The sequence below is a fragment of the Caloenas nicobarica genome, chromosome 4 (assembly GCF_036013445.1).
Source record: "Caloenas nicobarica isolate bCalNic1 chromosome 4, bCalNic1.hap1, whole genome shotgun sequence".
Lineage (NCBI taxonomy): Eukaryota > Metazoa > Chordata > Aves > Columbiformes > Columbidae > Caloenas > Caloenas nicobarica.
Window position 1 is genome coordinate 27,605,677 of NC_088248.1, and position 17,537 is coordinate 27,623,213.

Consider the following 17,537-nt stretch of genomic DNA (forward strand, 5'->3'; position numbering starts at 1 on the left):
TATGTTTGTTACAGATACGGTATTCAGTCTTGTTTCTTATTAGAAATAGCTGATGAGACATCTAATTTTAACACCTTATTTCTGCTCTCTTATAATTCTGTTAATTTTTGGTTCTTTGCTCTCAAAGACTGCTGTCTCTGCACTGGTGTCCAGATCTGTCTTCTGTGTATCTTTGTTTCCTTGATGTTTAGAAACATTCTACCTGATTAGAAAAAGTGCAACCTAGGACGTAACACACAACTTTATCGAAAGAACATTTTTAAGATCACAGAAACAGCATTACAAAATGTTTGTTTCTCTGTATCTGTTGTGTCATGGCTTCCTGCGCCTAGATACTCCCTTCAAAGTTCTGTTCAGCAGTGCTCCATGCAGTGCCTGGATGACAGGGAGTGATCAGAATTGCTTTTTTGAAGAGTTCCTGTGAGATATGGACTGAATTGCTTAAACCAGCTCCTCGTTGTGTATTCCTCTTTGCAGGGAGCATGACCTTGTACATTTGTAAAATTGTGAGGTCAAAAAGAGCATGGCTTGGAACTTAGCTAAATAAAAGGGAAGAAAGGGAGATAAAATAATGAATTGCACCTATAGTTAGCCAGCATGAAGCACCAAAGATTGTGCTGGTCCATCATTTCACTGCAGAATACAGAGGGTGTGCAAAGCACTCAGGTATGTTGTGTTATGGAAAAACCCACAGGGAAATTAACACTGTGGTTTTCAGGATTTCAATAATGCACAATAAATAAGGTCTGTGGTCACAGAAACATCAGTGAGGGAAACCAAATGTGGAATTCCTGTACGCTAAGCAAATGGTACCTGTTTTGTGCACTGGATGAGGGAAATATCCTGTGGGAGAAGTGGTATATTATCAAGTAATGCCAGTCAGTGTCTTAATTAAGGCACAATCTTATGCTGGCATCCTGAGTTTGGCATTTCTGAACTGACAATTGTGATGCTGTGCCTTTGCAAACTTACTGTCCTTAATTAACCTTTTAATATAATTATGTACCTAGCAATTTACAGGACCTCATCCTTTCTGATTCTACTCTTTCCAAAAGTGGCTATTACAGTTACAGCCTGCTATAAAGTTACAGCCTGCTTCTTATGTTTTATGTATAGAAATGATCTTACACTTGTAACAACAGATACATACCCAGGCGTTTCCACTTTTTTTCGTAAGAGAACATAATGCAGTTCAGGATCTGTATTCTCTGAAACAGCAGGGCTGCTCGACAGGCTGGTGTCATTTAAATATCCAAGATATCTCCTGAAAATCAAGGCTGGAGGTCTGCTTCTCTTAAATGTTGCTATGAGCCATATCGAGTTTAGTAGAACTAGTATTTTCTTTTCACATACACGTGATGGTTTCTGACAGGCAGTTCAGCTTACAAGATTATTATAGTTAGGCTTTCACACATTTGCTCTGAAAACTGAGTAGCAACTATCTGCTTGTTTGTGCTAGATGGAGGCCAGTTGAAACTTATTTTTGTTGATAATGACATCACATGAGTGGTAATACAAAAGGTACAACAGAACGTTATGATTTTAAGTTGGAATCCAGATGTTCCCGTATTAACCATCTCTTGTAACACTAGATAATCCTGACCCTGACAAAATTCAGTCCTCACTTTGAATACTGCTGAACTGCAGGGATGTAGTAGTGTTTTATCTCTGGCTCCTAAAAGCTATTTGCAAAGCTTTTTGTTTCACTCTTGAGGATACTCCTGGTGGTATCTTTTACCAAGTTGTTATTGCACAGCTTCAACTGCATAACATCTTCTAGGCAAATATAAAGGACCAAGCATGTACGGAGTGTGTTGTTGTAGATTTTTGTCTCCAGAAGGCCCTGTGGGAGTGCATTTTGGTTTCTGTCCAGGCCAGGACATCGCTTTATGTGCAGCAGAGATTTAGTTGTGTCCTGAGTTCCGAGCTGGGGGTAAGAGAAGTCGCTTTGCAATTGGACTCCAGTCTGGTGGGAGTCTTGGGGACTCTGTAGCTTTTCCTGTGCTGCCTCGGGTTGGTATGAAATATGGAAACTTAGGGCTGTCATCACAGGCTGGGGAGCTCTTCTCAGGATTACTGCACTGGTGCAAAGCTGGTGTCCCTGTGAAGGCACCTGAGGGAGGATGAATGGGTGGGAAGGTTTTTTCTTTGCAGACAGCCTGTAGATTTCCCTTCTCAGGTACGTGGGCGAAAAGACGGGGTTCCCAGAGTATTTAGCGAGGAGCACAGGGACAAGTCAGTAAATGAAAAATTCATGTGGAGTTAGGAAGGGTCGGCGTTTATCGCCGTGCTGAGCCGTGCCGGCCGCCGGCTCGCGCCAGGTGCGGGAGCTGCGCCCCGCCGCCCCCTCCCTAGCGATGGGTCAGCCTGCCCAGCAGCGGCAGCCTGCGGCCGGGCCGGGGCTGGCGGCGGCGGCCCCTGACGTCGGTGTGCCGGGCCGTGCCGAAGGCGGAGCCGCGCCCGGGGGCCGGTGCGGCTTTATTAGCGCCCCAGGTTGTGATGCGCGGCGCAGGCAGGGCGCAGCGAGCAACAGGAGGCGGCGCGGTGACTCGCCGTCCCACCGCCGCCCGCGCCCAGCCCGCCCGGCTGCAGCCGGCCCCGGGGCGCCGGCGCTAGCGGGGTGCAGCCTGCGCTTCCCGCGGCCGGCCTCAGTAACGGCCACGGGGGGGAACCGCCGCCGCCCGAGGGGAAAAAAGGAAAAAGAGGAGGAAAAAAGAAAGGGAAGGCGAACGGAGGAAGAGCGCGGCCGGGGCCGGGAGCGTGTGGTTGGGCTGGGCGGCGGTCCCCGGGCGGCCGGCTCGTGATGGTGCTCCTGCCCCTGTGGGTAGTGGCAGCCGCGCTCCTGGAGGTCCGCGCTGCAGCCGGGCGGCAGGTGAGTGGCAGTGGAGCTTGGCGAGGCGGGGTGCCCTGTTCTGCCTGGCTGCGCAGGGCCGGGGACTGGACCTCTGCTTCCCTCCCTTCTCCTCCTCTCCCTTGCCTCCCTTCCTGGGGGGAGGTGCCCTGGGGCCCAGCCCTCTCCGCGGGGTCCCTCTGCCAGCGGCCCCGGCAAGCTGCCGGAGCTGCGACCCCTTCCCTCGCTGCCCACTCGTCCTCCGCTCCCAGCCCGGCGGCTAGGGGCGCTGCGCGCTGGCCTCGGGCTCTCCCGAGAGCGGTGGGGCTCTCGGCTGGAGTGTGACTTTCGGGACTGAGGCAAGCCAGGCGTTCTGCACGTGTTCAGGCAACAAGCGGCACCGGTCTCGGGCTGCAAATTAGGCTTTGACAGATCAGAAATGGCGGGTTGAGAGCGTTTACTGCCGCTTTTTTCTTGTCCCGAGCCTGTTTCATCCCCTCTTCCACTTCGCAGGTTTCTGTATCTGACTCTCCGATTTGTGGGAGCAGATGCCAAACTCAGAGCAACCTTTAGCTGGGCACGCAGCATCCCCAATTCTGGGCCTGTTCTGTGGCAGCCGGGGGAGTGTTACTTCTGAGCCCTCTGTGTATCATGTCTAGCGAGACCTGGTACCACACTGGTGCTGTGCTGGCATTGGCATCAGACTGGTGCCTCTGTCCCTACTGTCACTTGGGAAGTCTCATTGGTTTTCCTGTTCTCTAGCACGGAGACGAAGGAGACGAACTGTCACCAAACTGCCTCATTACCACCCTGGCACCCTTACTTCTCAGGACCTGTCACTTTCATTGACATTAAGGCCTTTTTTTGGCCACTGAACTTAATTTTTGGCACAGTGTTATGATATATAGAATGGATCATTCAGAATCAGGATTTCTTAGCAGCTCTATTTATGTTAAACTTATTATGGACTCTGTTGATATGTTGGTGGGAACAGCTGTTTATTCAGTTAAGGAGAAATGCCATCCCTGGAAATCAAAACCAGAAATGTAAAAAATGGTGCAATACACACCAAGTAATTTTACAGCCTTCTAGAAGCACTCTGCTGTCACATGTTGCATAGTAATTACACTAACAACTTTGTGCATGTGTTTCTTTTCTCTTCTGCAGGCTGGTAAAGAACAACAGATCCAAACAGGTAAGTCTATTTAGCTATTATTGCTGCTATCAAAAATAAAATAAGTAAACTCAAAAAACTTGCTTATTTTCTGGAAAAATGATCTGTATGCAGGCAAGCATTGCCGTGTTGTACCCCCACACCATTACCGCCGAGGAGCATTTGTAGTTTCACAGTGATGTGGCATGACTTGAATTTGCACACCCTCTTATTATGCCTTTTTGCATTCTGATGAACCTGTGTTTCCCTTCTTAAAAATAAAACAACAAAACTTCAAAATTGCAGTGTGCTTAAACCAGCCCTCTGAATGTCACAGCAAATCAGCTCTGGATCAGATACTTAGTCTTCATTTCTGAATCAAGGAGGAAATGCCTACTTCATTTGGCCTGGGCAAACTATGTCTTCATACCATTTTTCTTCTGTATTGGAAGTGTTCGATCTTTTATTTTAGCTGAAAAAAAAATGTCTAATTCTGAGGCTTCTCCATATTCTGTTGATGTCACAGCGTGCTTGCTGCATGCCTAATGATAGTTGTTCTCTCTTGCATTGTAAATTGATATGTGAGAAAGTAGTGCGCAAAGTTGATGTCTGTGATGGATGAGGGTACTGAAATGAAAGGTACTTTCTAGTGCCCGTGAGGTACTTCATATTGAAATGGAAACTCCTCTGACTCTTTCCTAAAGACAGAAAGTTTTGTACAACTAGTAGCATGGAAAGACACTTTAGTTTCAGAAGATCTGTGTTCATTTAAACTAAATTAATTTAGTGCTCTATGGGATGGAAGAGGTGGTGGAAAAATGCAGAAGCTGGTGTTATCTCTCCCAGAATGTTAATGCCAGGGTGAACCATCTTGCAGGCTCCTTAGTTTACCCAGTTGTGAAAAGAGTCTTAACAACTTGCTGTTGAGCACAAGTGTCTGCACAGTGCTCTGGAGCTTTTAAATGAGAGGAGCAGTAGCAATGGGAGCAGACTCCTGGCAATTCTATTTCCAGTTGTTGTTAGGTCTCCAGTTCTGGGGTTTTGTTTCAGGTTTTGATCTGAGGTTTTGTTCAGAAAAAGAATTTCAAGTATTTCTCTACATTTTGGAGGTCTTGTCTCAATTTCAGTTCTGGCACTGCATTCTTCTGGGCTTAGGTTGATTTCCACTGTGATCAGTGAATAATAGGAATTGAGGCAAGGTAGGTACATTTAAACCTAACTGGCAACAGACTTTTTTTCCAGTGGTATGCTGATCCTGTGTTTTATTTCTAGTTGTTTCCATTAGAAATGGGTTGTATTTGAATTTCAGAAACCATAAGCTATACAGGAATGTATCTTTTAAATTATACAGTACATCAGACAAAATTCCTTAACCTGGAAAATAACTTTTTCTCCTTTAACTTTTTCCTTTCTTTCATGGTCTCAGCATTGCTGTAGTCTGAGAACAACTGAGGCACATGGGAACCACAGGAGAGAGATGATGTGGCATGGCAAAGGGTGAATCAGGCTCCCTGAGCAAAGGCCCCAGCACCACGTCTGTGTGCTCAGTGTGGGAGAGGATCTCAGCCTGGCTCTGGTGGCACATGGGGAGCTTTTGCAGCTGATATAATCTTGCCCTCGTCTACCTGGGAAGGGGGAGGTGGGAGATGAAAAGGATGTCAGCTGGTGGGTCTGTTCACTCACAGATCCATGGTTCCAAATGTCTGGTGGGGCATGTAAGACGCCCTTGGTGTTGGTTGGTGCCTAGCAAGAGAGAGCTCACTGACACATCTCCTCAGCACAACTGCACAGCATCTCAGTGGTTCTTTGTTCAGAGTAGTTTAATGGCTTCCCAAGTCCAGACCATCTGTGAGTCACTCTGGCTTTCAGGAATTGATGGTGTTTCAGTGAGGGGAAATCTGTATGTTTTCAAAGCACAGATAGATAGCTAACACAGTCATTGGGATTTGTCCTACACTTTCTGTCTTTTAAACTGTTAATATTTAATGTTTTATCCTGTAAATTCTGATTCAAAGTTATGGCTTACTCAGTTTAGAGTTTTAATGATGACAGTAAAACCTGCATTAGGATTGTCTCCAAATGGGCTGTCCTACTTTAAGTCCGTATTAAGTGTGACTTTGCATTGGTATTTTATGTTTTAATTTGGCACAGGGCTGGCTGCTGTCAGCAGCTAATCTTTTTTTGTGGCCTGGAAAGTCACTTAGGACAAATGAAAGCATATAGGATTTTTTTAATATCAGTATGGAATGTATCATAGAGATAGGGAGTTACCCATGCTTAATTAATTGAATGCATAATGTACTGCAAATGCCTGGAAACTATCAGGAGGAAATGTTACTGTTGTCACTCTCGAAATAGTAAGACTGAAGGTGCTGGCACTTGGGCTGGTTTTATGTCTTCCCTTTGCATGCCTCAGCCTCCCACGCAGCAGAGTTTCAGCGCTGCTCAGCGCTATTTCTGGAAGAAAACTCTAACCTGCAAAACACCAGTGCCAGGCTGCTCCAACGATGAAGGCAGAAAACGGTGACGACAAAATCCCTGCTAGGGTTGTCTCTGTGTTCCTGCACCATCTTTTCTTGTTATTAAGCAGCAGTTTGCTAAGTAACTGGAACAGCTCTGTGCTCATCCCATTATGGTTATCTGTGGGATAGAATGGTAATCTCTCAGAAGATAGGAACCCATGACAGTCTTTTTATTGAAGTGCTGTCCTCTTCCTGCAACAGCATGTAATTATTTTTTTCCAGTGCTTCCACTGCAAAGCTGGATGTCTGACATCCAGCAATCTGACTGTATCATAGCTTGTGAATTGAATTCGGAAGATGCAGGCACAGTGATGCTCTGGAGGTATTACGTTTGCTCCAGTCCTTTTGCTGCCTGAGCAAAAGTAGCTGAGCTGCCTGAGACTGCAAACCACGTTCAGATACATCCTCCAAGAGAGGTGAGGGAGCTCTGGTAGGTGATGGTAGCTCTCTGGTCATCCCAGCATGCCAGTACAGGACAGTCTGGGACTCAGCATATAGCCCGATGCTGGGGCAACTTGGACAGGATGTTATCAGAAGTTCCCACACATTTGTTTCCTTGCACAGTACCCAGCATCCTCTTTGCCAAACCAGTTGTGCTTTTGGTGTAATTTTAGTAGGTTTCCATGTCGTTGTTCCTAATTGAAATATTTGCTAGCAGTATAAAGAGGCAGGTGTGGTTACTGCACATAGTGATTAATCTACATCTCATTGCCATGACAGAAAATGTTTGGAAAAAAATTATGCTGCCAGCACTTTCACTCAGTGGACAAAATTTCACAGGTCATGGCGATAGGAAAAAGAACTTCTGTGATAAAAAAATATATTTGTTCATGAAAATTGGTCCTTGGGTTGCAATGCAGAAAGCTGGAAAAAGGAGAGTCCTGTTATCAAAATTTATTTACATGCAGCGTAAGCAAGAGAATAGTCAGAATAATGAACACTAGATGAAGTTTAAATACTTGTTAAAAGAAGAAAAAGTTGTCTTCAAACTTGAATAGCTTGGTTTAGACATAAGAATAATTTTTCTGAATTTTTAGAAATTCCTGCTTTTCTACTGATTCCACTGATTTCAATTTAGGCTGTGCTTTTGAAATCTACTTTCTTAAGTGGATGTTTATGCATTCGGAATTCCACTGTGGACATCCACATGAACAATTTTTGATCTGTGTACTTCACAAAATCTTACACCTAAAAAAATAATGCTCTTCCAAATGCAGATGACTAAAACCAAAAAAAGTTTAGGGCTTTTGAATTTCCATCGTCACCAGCTGTTTTACAGTGCAAAGACAACTACTGTGAGCCGGTGGTGTTAATTCTTGGGTTTCATGTGTATTTGAGAGGAAAAAAGGCATGGACAGACTTTTTCAGAGGCATTCTCGCTAATTATGTTTTGGGACACAATGAGAGAATGTGACGTTCTTTCATCAATGCTTGCTTTCAACTTAAACATTGTGCAACTGGAAGAGCAGTTTAAAGCCAGATGAAAAAATGAACAAAATTTGAAGTGTTTTTTTCTATTGCTCTGTGTTATTCTCTGATCACTACTGTAAGCTTTGAATTAGCAGAACAGAATGCTCTGAAATTTTAGTATAGGAAAGGCAACACCTACAGGTGGAATAGCATTTCTGAAGGCTGTGAAGTCTGTGGAAAAAGGGTAATAGAAGTCAGTAGAGGAGTTTTGATGTCTTCAGTATTCAGTCATGTCACATTTAATTTTAATTGCCTTTGAACAAAAGGCATTTCCTCTTCTAGCTCAGCATTTAGAGACTCTGGAAAAGGCTTTTACTGACTCAAAAACTTGACAATTCTTATTTTCCACTCTTTGTTCCTACCTTCTTGTGGCTAGCTAGCTGTTCTTGTTATTAGCAAAGTAATTTTTTTTGCTCCTGCAAGTAGAAGTCCGGGAGTACTGCTGCAAGACGTGCAAAGCATTTTCTTGGTCAGGCAGTGAACGCAGAATTTGATCATCAGACTGTGGTCTCTGGCATTGGTCATCCCACTTTGAAAATAAGCCACAAAGAATCTCAGTGAGGTAAAAGGAGGAATGTCAGTCTGTGAATGAAATCTCTTCACTGAAGTGTGGGGAATGTGAGGGTCTAGATTTTCACTGTGACCCAGTTAGGATGTACAACCCAGTAGCTCTGTCTCCTGCTCCTGGCCCGAAGTATAATTATTAGAAATGAGTTTTAATTTGGTCCATCCTCTGAGGAAAGAGGTTAGCAATCCTGACTCAGAATTGCCAGTGTTTTACATGGGAATTATCCTAAGGATAATGTCCTAATTAGGATACCAGTTTTAGAACCTGATCTTGTAGGTGTATGGCAAAATAGGTTGAGTTGGCTGCTGCCGAAAAACACCATGATTCCTAGCTGTAGGACATGGAGTATGTTTTCAGAACAATGGGCTTGAAAATGATAAGTAACTTTTAACTTGCCTGGGATATAATATTTCTGTGTTATGTGAAGATATTTATAGTGCAAGAATTTAAATGTCTGTGTATGTCCTACCAGTACTATACGTTGTCTTTCTGTCAAATCCCTCGGTAACTGGCATAAAAGAAAATTGGAGAAAAAAACAATATATGAAGCCATTAGGAATGAATTCCTACTACAGCTATTAGTTGAATGTGTCAGTCCCTTAAAATGGGCAGCCCCTGCTTCCAGTAGAGAGGAATTCGCTACTGAGCTTTTTCACTATTAATGCTCAGTTCAAGTGTGATTCACACGGGGAGCAGGTAAAATTTAACTCATTTAATTAAGTATATTTATTTGAGGAATTCTCAGTGGCACTTAGTGATAGCATCTGAGCTAGCCAATCGTGGAGTTCTTTTAAATGAAAAGTACTGGTAGTATCACTCTAATATTGCTTTAGCCAGTTAGGAAGAGAAAAGCTAGGGAATAATTATTTCTGTGATAAGTGTCTTTCTAACTCTCACATAGTCTAATACACAGGTAATAAGACTTAGGATTTGGCCCAGCTCTTGGCAGCAGTTTAGCCCACAGCTTTACCTGGCTTCTTCTCCTTTTGCAGGATGAAAATTGGACACCGAATATCCTGATTACTCCCAGATTACAAAGGTGTCACAGAAAAGATAAGCTCATTTGATGGACTTGTTTTACAGTGGTGTAAAATTACTTGAAGGCAGAGGGAAACACGTGTGTCATGATGAAGGGCTGCGAATGTGATAAGAGATAACAAGAGAAGACCATTCTCTGACCAAAGGGGAGATTCTCTTCCTTTTCTTAGCAGTGCCTAAGAATAGCAGAGAGCACAGAGGGCAAAAACATTATTCTCTTAGGTTATTAATGCTATTTTTGGGATACGGGTAAGGGACCACACAGAGGCTTTTTGGGGGGTGGAAGATATTGTATTCACTTGGACCAGTTCAGAACCCAATTGCAAGTTTTCTAGTCAGCTAATGCTGCTGCTAATTACACAGGAATCCTGAGCTGGCCAGTGGGAATCACAAAAAATGAGGCAAATGGGGCTTTCATTGCTGTTACCTTTTTTTCTGTGGTGGCTTTGCTTGTTTGGCCAATGCCCCTGCTAAAGCAGATTAACCTTGGGATAACTTTTCCTACTAATTGGTCGCCTGCAGCCTTGTCTGGCCACACCATTCAGGTGTCTGGGGATGCTCTGCCACTGATCAGAATTATTACAGCAGTGACTTCTTGACAGCACACCTTGTGTTTAGCTAAGGGTTGTGCCATTGAGCTTCTGTAGTATTACCTGAGGATTTCTTTAGTACTATCAAGAGAGTACTGTTTTGCTGGTTTTATAGCTCCTGTGTATTGCAATGAAGTGGCAGTTTTAGGTAAAAGTTTGTAAAGTTCTGTGTTTGTTTGGGTTTTTTTTCAATAATTACCTTCTCTGGTTTTGTATTCTGTTAATCAAGTTATGCAAAGAGGAAGGGTAATAGCAAGTTGCTGGGTAAAGGGATTTGTTAGAGGAGATCTGTAGAGGGAAAAGTTACTGCTTGTACCACTGCTGGCATTGATTACTTTATCAATAGTGTGTGATACCCACTGGATTCTTTTCTGTATTTCAGTTTTCACTGAAAGAAAGACTGCAGAAATATATATGGAAATTGCAGTTATAAACTGAGCATGGCACTTCATTTTCAAAATCTTCATTTTCAAAATCTTAATGGAGGTCTTGACACAGGAGCAAGCAATTCTGTTTAAGGTTTATGAGGGAATTGCATGGCATTTCTTACAAGAGAATTCAAAAGGGTCGCTGCCTCTTCTTTGGCTGTTAAGCAAACCTAAACCTCAGGAAACTCCTCAGATAAATGTAAATGAATATTTCAGGGTTTTGTCTGTAAGTTTTATGAAAATAGTCATCAAGGACCTGCTTCTTGAAAATTTTGGCGTGTGGAGGGTATTTTGCATGTGCTTAATGTGTATCCCAGCATCTGTGGTGTGTGTTTATTGGAGATGGCTAACTGGGCAGTTTCTTGTGTTGGTCCAACTTGGCATGATCCATATGCTTTCCCTAAAGCTGAAATGGCCTTCCTCTCACATTGTCACTGGTTTGTCATACCTTGCTTAAATTATGATGTGTCAAAATTCTTCTTTCTTACATGTCCTCCTCTCAGTGTCTGTGTAAAAGTAGTACAAAGCATTTTTATAATAACAGTTGATAGCATTAAGAATTTTAAAAGCCTTGCTGTGAGGTACCCAAGTGAAGATTTATAAGCTTGAGTGTTCCAACTAAGGAGAGCAGTAACATGTACCTTATGTTTGCCTACGCTTTATTGGTGTGCTTGAATCCAGACTAAGTTATCTAGTAGATCGTTTAATGTACATCGGTGTAGTAAGTGGCACTGTCCCCTGTCCTTTTGAAACATAGACAGGTTTTTATCATTCTTCAGCAGACCTTGTCAATGGAGTGATTTAGAGCAGCTCTAACAGGAATCCTAAATCGGCAAGCATAGATATGAGGCAAATGGGTCCAGCACAAGTGGCATTTGACGTTAGGCCTGAAAACACAATAGTTGTGGTGTGTTGTATAGTAAATGAGCTGCAGCTGGAGTGTTCTCTGAGTGAGCATAGCCTGTAACATTCAAGACAATGGCTTGTCCAGTCTTTGCATTTACCATTTGTTTTAGTGCTGTGCATTTCTGTAGCTGCGCATCTGTTCTTTGGTCTTCAGGCTTGTTCCATACTCTTGTTCTAATTTTAGTTTGCTTTTGGATATTTCTCTTGGCAGAATTACAAAAAAGCAGACTGAGACCGTATGGGTTAGTGATTCCAATTAGTACCAATGCAGATGGAAGCTATATCTCCAATATCCTCTCTGCAAGTCACCAAAGAAGATCAACACGGGAGGTGTCCCAAAGCCCCAAACAGCTGTATTTTAATGTCACTGCATTCGGAAGGGAATTCCATCTCCGGCTGAAACCCAACGCTCGTTTAGTGGCTCCCAAGGCAGTAGTAGAGTGGTACGAAGACTCTGTGGAAACAGGAAATGATGCCGGTAACGCAAATCAGACTAGAACTGCTACAGAGAGATTATGGAAAAAAGAGCCCCTGTGGACCAGCTGTACCTATGTGGGAGACATAACTGATATCCCTGGCGCTTCTGTTGCTATTAGCAACTGTGATGGTCTGGTAAGGCTTATTTAATGACATTAATGTCTGATATTTTACCATTTTGCACACAGCTTTTGTTGCTTTTATCTACACTTTACTAATTATATCATTTTAAGAACCTCATTTCATAAATCCTTTAGAAAATGTCTTAGTATGTATTGATATATACAGTCCTACTGCTTTACTCTGGGATAATTTCTCTGATTTTGATAAACGAAGTCCTTAATGTCACCAGTGATGGAGAGAAACCCAACCTACGATTTGTTTGTTTTCCTTTTTATTTTCATGAGGTGTTACAAATGGGGAAATAATAATAATATTTTAAGACCTAAAAGATGACCTGTTGTTGAGTGAATGTAGAATTTGGCATCCAAAAAGTCAATGTGTACTTCTCAAGTAGCAAAATTGTGGGCTGCCCTGTAGTCCAAGAATAGCAACAGATTTAAGTTCTAAAGTTTTTATTTATAAAGTAAGCATGCTTTTTGTTTTCTTAGATGCAATTTTGTTTCATCACAAGGTATCATATGAGAATTGAGTGGTTCATATCTATAAATGGTCCATTCTCAAAATTGCGCTGGCCTGATTGCTGTGTTAGTTGAAAACATGTGGCTTCAGAAGATGCAGTGACTGGCTTGGTACACAAATCTCATATTGAAAGACCAGGCACGTATTGAGTACACATACCATTCATTAATTCAATCATGTGGTAAAGAAAGCTAACAATAATTACCTTGTACTCTTTAAGCAGCAGGAGCAGTGGTGGAACATGACTGCAACATCCAGGAAGATTAATATACTGGTTACTCTGCCGGTATTCAGGAGACGAATCATATCAACAGGTCTGCAACAAGTATTCCTTCCCGCCACATGTTAATGATTTGATTCCATTTTGCAATAAGTACTGTCTAGCAAACCTCCCTGCCTCTGCTGTACATAATTTATTTCAGGTAAAGCATTGCATAAATGTCTCGAACTCCTGATTCAGAGCTTAGGGCTATGCACAACCAAAACTCCTTGGCTTTCCTTACTTGGAGAAAGAAAATACTAGTGGGATTTACATCGGAGCTTATCAACTACCATCAGTCTGGTGGGGTTTGTTTGGGTGTTATTTTTCCTGTTTTGGTTTGGTAGTGTGTTGGGTTTTTTGGGGGGTTTTTTGGTTTTTTTAGGAGAATCTGTTGGCAGTGTGCTGTGTTTTACAACGGCCGTGCAGACATTTGCCTGGATAGATATAGCTTCAGATGTAGTTCTTAGAATGAAGGAGATCCTGGGGTTGAGAGCTGTGTTTTAGCAGTAATCCTGAATGAAGTTCTTGTGTTAAGTGAGACAGCACTGTAAGACAATAAATTGGATTAAAAGGAATTAGATTAAGGAGTACAGCAGCTTCGGCAGAGGCTGCCATGTGGCTGACAAACTGCTTGTGGTGTTTTTTGAGTTAACTGAGATGAAGTAGTTGCTGTCTTCACAAACCTCCACGTGTATGAGAAGAAGTAAAGCAAAGAATAGGGGGCTAGCAGAAGTAACTTGAAGTTAGTATTTCTGGCTTCTCTGTTGCTGTACTGTGTGTCTCAACCAAGATAGAATATTTTATCCTCAGTGTATCCTAAAGATATGAAGAATGAGATAACATTGCTTAACAGAAACTGGAACAACAGCGAGAAATTCTACGGCCATGTGTCTATTGGAAAGATTTATTTTTGATGCTCTCAAGGGTAGCAAACTAGGTCCTTACCTTTTGGGAGAAAGTAAAGGCAATTACTGTTGTAGCAATTTGCTCAATGTATAACTTACAAAGGAAGTTTCATATTATAAGTAACAGAAAAAGAATACTTGGCTGAACACCAGTTAGTGAAAGGCCTTGCAAACTTTTTTTTTGTGCATAAGGTTTTTAATCATGACTTGTAAGACACCTGCTGATAGCTAGGCAAAATTGTGTATTATGTTGAAGTGTACTTCAAAGACATTGCTGAATTTCATATTGTTTAATGTTTGCTCTTGGCACTAGACATATGGTCATGAGAAACATAATGGTTGTAAATTTTGGTTGCTTAATTGTAAATACATGGAATAATTGGCACTTGCACTAGTAAAGAGGGGTTTTATCCAAAGTTTCTCCCTGAATGTAAACTTACATAAACTATTTAAAAACAAAACTGTTCAAATATTTTGGTTTTAAATGTATCTACTTTTGCAGTGGAAGTCAGCCGCATGCCATCAGTTTTGTGAAACCCTATCTTCACATTGCTTAATATCCCTTGAAAACAACCCTGCTTATTTAAAAACTCATGTGCATGTGCATGCACTTGTCATAGCAAAAGAACACTTAATTAGCCTGTTGTTTTTATTGCTATGTTTAAAAAAAATAATAGGGTGAGTAGATGACAAATGCTATGTAAGGTAATAATAGTGATAAAAACCCCTGTAAAGGAGAATTCCATAGTTTTCATATGTAAAACGTATCAGGTGGATTTGTAATGCTGTCTAAACTGACTGGGTTTGATATTGTATGGGTAGTGCTTTCTTTCAGACAGACTCTGCTTCCACAGGTTTCTATGGTACATTTCTCATGTTGTTTTGGTCATAATAGCCATTTTTGTTACAATATTTACAGTGTTTATCAAATATTTGCCAGAGTTGCAGCAAAACTCGTAACTGAGTTACAGGCATCAAGCAAAATCATCGTTCTTGGAGTTCAGATAGCATGTGGAGAAGTCCTGCCTTGTCTCATGTCAGGAAGATCGTGTAGCTTGTAGTACCTTGCAGAATTTGGCCTTCTGGTAATTATTGCTGGTTCCTGCTATAGTTACTCCTGCTTTTGTCTGCTCTGTTCATGTTGTTAATACTAAAGCTTGCCCTGTGATGGCAGTGTTTTGAAGTTAAGATGGTGCTGTCATAATGCAGAAATGTTGATCCAGCAGTGGGAAGAGAAGAGTGCTGATGATTAACCTGGTTTTTTTTGTAGAAGTTTATTTTTGCGTTTTGCTGATATTCATCAGCTGAAAGGAACAGCATCTTTGGGCTCTGTGGGCTTGAGAAATTGAAGCCTGTCATCACTTGTCAGAAAAGGGTAAAAGGAGACAAACTCTTAATAACTTTGATCTGCAGATGGTGAAATTGTAGTTTCACGGACAGCAGCCTGGATTTAAGTCCACTGATTCATTCTTTGCCTTTTCTTTATTTGGATTTGGTTTAGTAGACGTTCAGAGGCAGAATATGTTGCAGTGATGGAAGTACATACAGTTGTTTGGGCTCAACAAGGCTCAGCTTACCCAGACCATGCTTGCGGGCTGTATGGGGTGACGCATTTGTAGCCTTTTAATTTTTGCATTCCCATGTCTCATTCTGCCCCCTTCCTGCTTTTAGTGCCTGTGCAGTAACATCTCACCTTGGTACTCTGCTGCTGTCCATCTCATTAAGCTCAGACTTACAAAGGGAAGTATGTATTATTAAAGGTTATTGCAAGCTTCCCTGCATAAGTAGTTGTCCAGCCCCTTCCCTATTTACATGAGTAGCATCTTCACTTTTGTTCTCCTTATAAAGATCAGGTCATGCAAACACTCATGGTATACTTAAATTTATCTGATTTACTATGTCAGATTATGTTAATGGTGCCTTCTCCTCTGGATGACTGTGGGAATGTGTTTTGTGTGTGTCTGTACGCAATGATAAGTTTAACTTGACCTTGCTTAGGAGTCTACATTAATGTTCATCTACTGGACAGTATTTTTGTGTCTGACTTATGTGGTAGGTTTCTTGTTCTGAGACGCCAAGATGCTAGGAGGGCTTTAGTGGCTTAACTTTTGAAAAGTTACTAAAGTTTGTCTGACCTGGTGGTGATTTTGTTGCCGAGAAAGCATTGGTATGCATCTAGAGAAACATATGGTTTAGAGATGAGGGAAAATAATTGCAAGACGTTCAAGAAGGTGGAACTAAGTTCAAAGCAGATTTTGCAGGTGTCAGTTTTCACAAATTGCTTATGCCCGGTGCAGTGCTGTATCTGCTGTGGAAGATGCAGAAAATTACCAGCTTCAAAAATCCCTTAGAAATGTTTCTGATTGCAAAGAAGCAGGGCATAGCAAACTTCACATTTAGAAATAACAAAGTAAAAGTTTTTAAATTGGTCCCTACTACATTTTTGTTGTAGTGAAAATTATTTCAGTTCATCAATTGGCTTTCTTCCTTTTTTGACAAACTCCAAACCGTTGCTGGTATGCAATGCATTTAACCTGTACTTAGATTTTGAACTATGTCATTACAGACATATTTGTCCTTTTTAGAGTTGTGATCTGGTTTATATTCACATCTATGCATTGCCAAGTGTGAATGTTGTCTTATGTTTCTTCCAGAGCATTAATGTTACTTGTTTTAAATGAAAGGGCTAGGGCCAGTATGGTTAATCTTTAATCTTTGACTTGAGTTACCAGGTAAAATGTGATTTGCTTTGTTTATTGCAAAACCATGGCCTTCAAGTCCAGGGCTGCGTATGCTCATTTGAAAGTACAACTGTTTGCAAATGAAACATCTTCAGTAGTCTACCTGCCATTTAATGGTCAACTGTCAAACCAGGGAAATCCTGAAAGACAGACCAACTGTCGAGACTGAAAACAAAACAAAACAATGACAAAAAAAACCAAAACCAAAAACAAACCAAAAACAAACTGCTCGGATTTATGATTTGAGACCAATTATTCCTCATTTGCTTGTTGTCATCCCTTTTTTCTAAGGATATGAAAATGGGAATAAAATTGTGAGTGTCTTTGACACCATTAAAGTCAGTACACAAGTTGATATTCAGCTGTTTGTATTTTGGGAGTTTCAGCATGTCCTCTAAGTTTGGTTTTGATCATTGGACATGACAGTCTCATAGCACAGACTCCTCGAAAGTAGGGACTTCTTAAATGTTAGTCTTTAACTTTGTGTCTTAGTTTCACCTTTCCCCTTCATGGAAGTAAGCTGATAAGAGTTCCCTACTCTCATTGATTATGGTACTCCTTTGCATTAATGATTATAGAGTTATTTGAAGTGTCTGAACGGGAGGATGTACAGAGATGTGCACAGTTACTTTTCTTTGGTAAATATGTTTGAAACACAGACTGGAGTATCTCAGACTAGAGATACTTGCATGAAGACTCAAGCCCTGGTTCAGGAAAATCCTCAAAAATATGCTTAAGTTCAGGCATGTGGTTAAGTGCATACCAGGATCTAAGCAGTTTCAGAGCATTTTCATTTGTTTCAAATCCTTTTTATTACCTGTTGCTCCATCAAGACTCAAGTAAAGGCTTATTTCTTGTTCACAAGTACTAATGTATTGTTTCAGTGTCATTTCTCCTAAGTTGGCAAAATGATGTTACTAAATGGAGAAACAGTTTTCTAGGAGCTGGTAATTTTTTATTTGTGTATATTAGAAAAGCATTTTGGAGACAAACACTTGAACTGCT

At 41.6% G+C, this 17,537-nt stretch overlaps 1 protein-coding gene across 2 annotated transcripts in view; it reads left to right on the forward strand.

The window, feature by feature from the left end:
* Positions 1 to 2,548: 2,548 nt before the first annotated feature.
* The window catches only part of ADAMTS3 (ADAM metallopeptidase with thrombospondin type 1 motif 3), a 134,762-nt gene continuing 119,773 nt past the window's right edge, over positions 2,549 to 17,537 (forward strand). Inside the window, exons 1-3 of one of the 2 annotated variants that reach the window (XM_065633376.1) lie at positions 2,549 to 2,872; positions 3,998 to 4,025; positions 11,717 to 12,117. In XM_065633376.1, the coding sequence (XP_065489448.1) occupies positions 2,804 to 2,872; positions 3,998 to 4,025; positions 11,717 to 12,117 (498 nt within the window). In that variant the 5' untranslated portion in view covers positions 2,549 to 2,803. Of the gene's footprint in view, positions 2,873 to 3,997; positions 4,026 to 11,716; positions 12,118 to 12,847; positions 12,939 to 17,537 lie in introns of those variants that run through there. The other variant, XM_065633377.1, reaches the window with a different exon arrangement.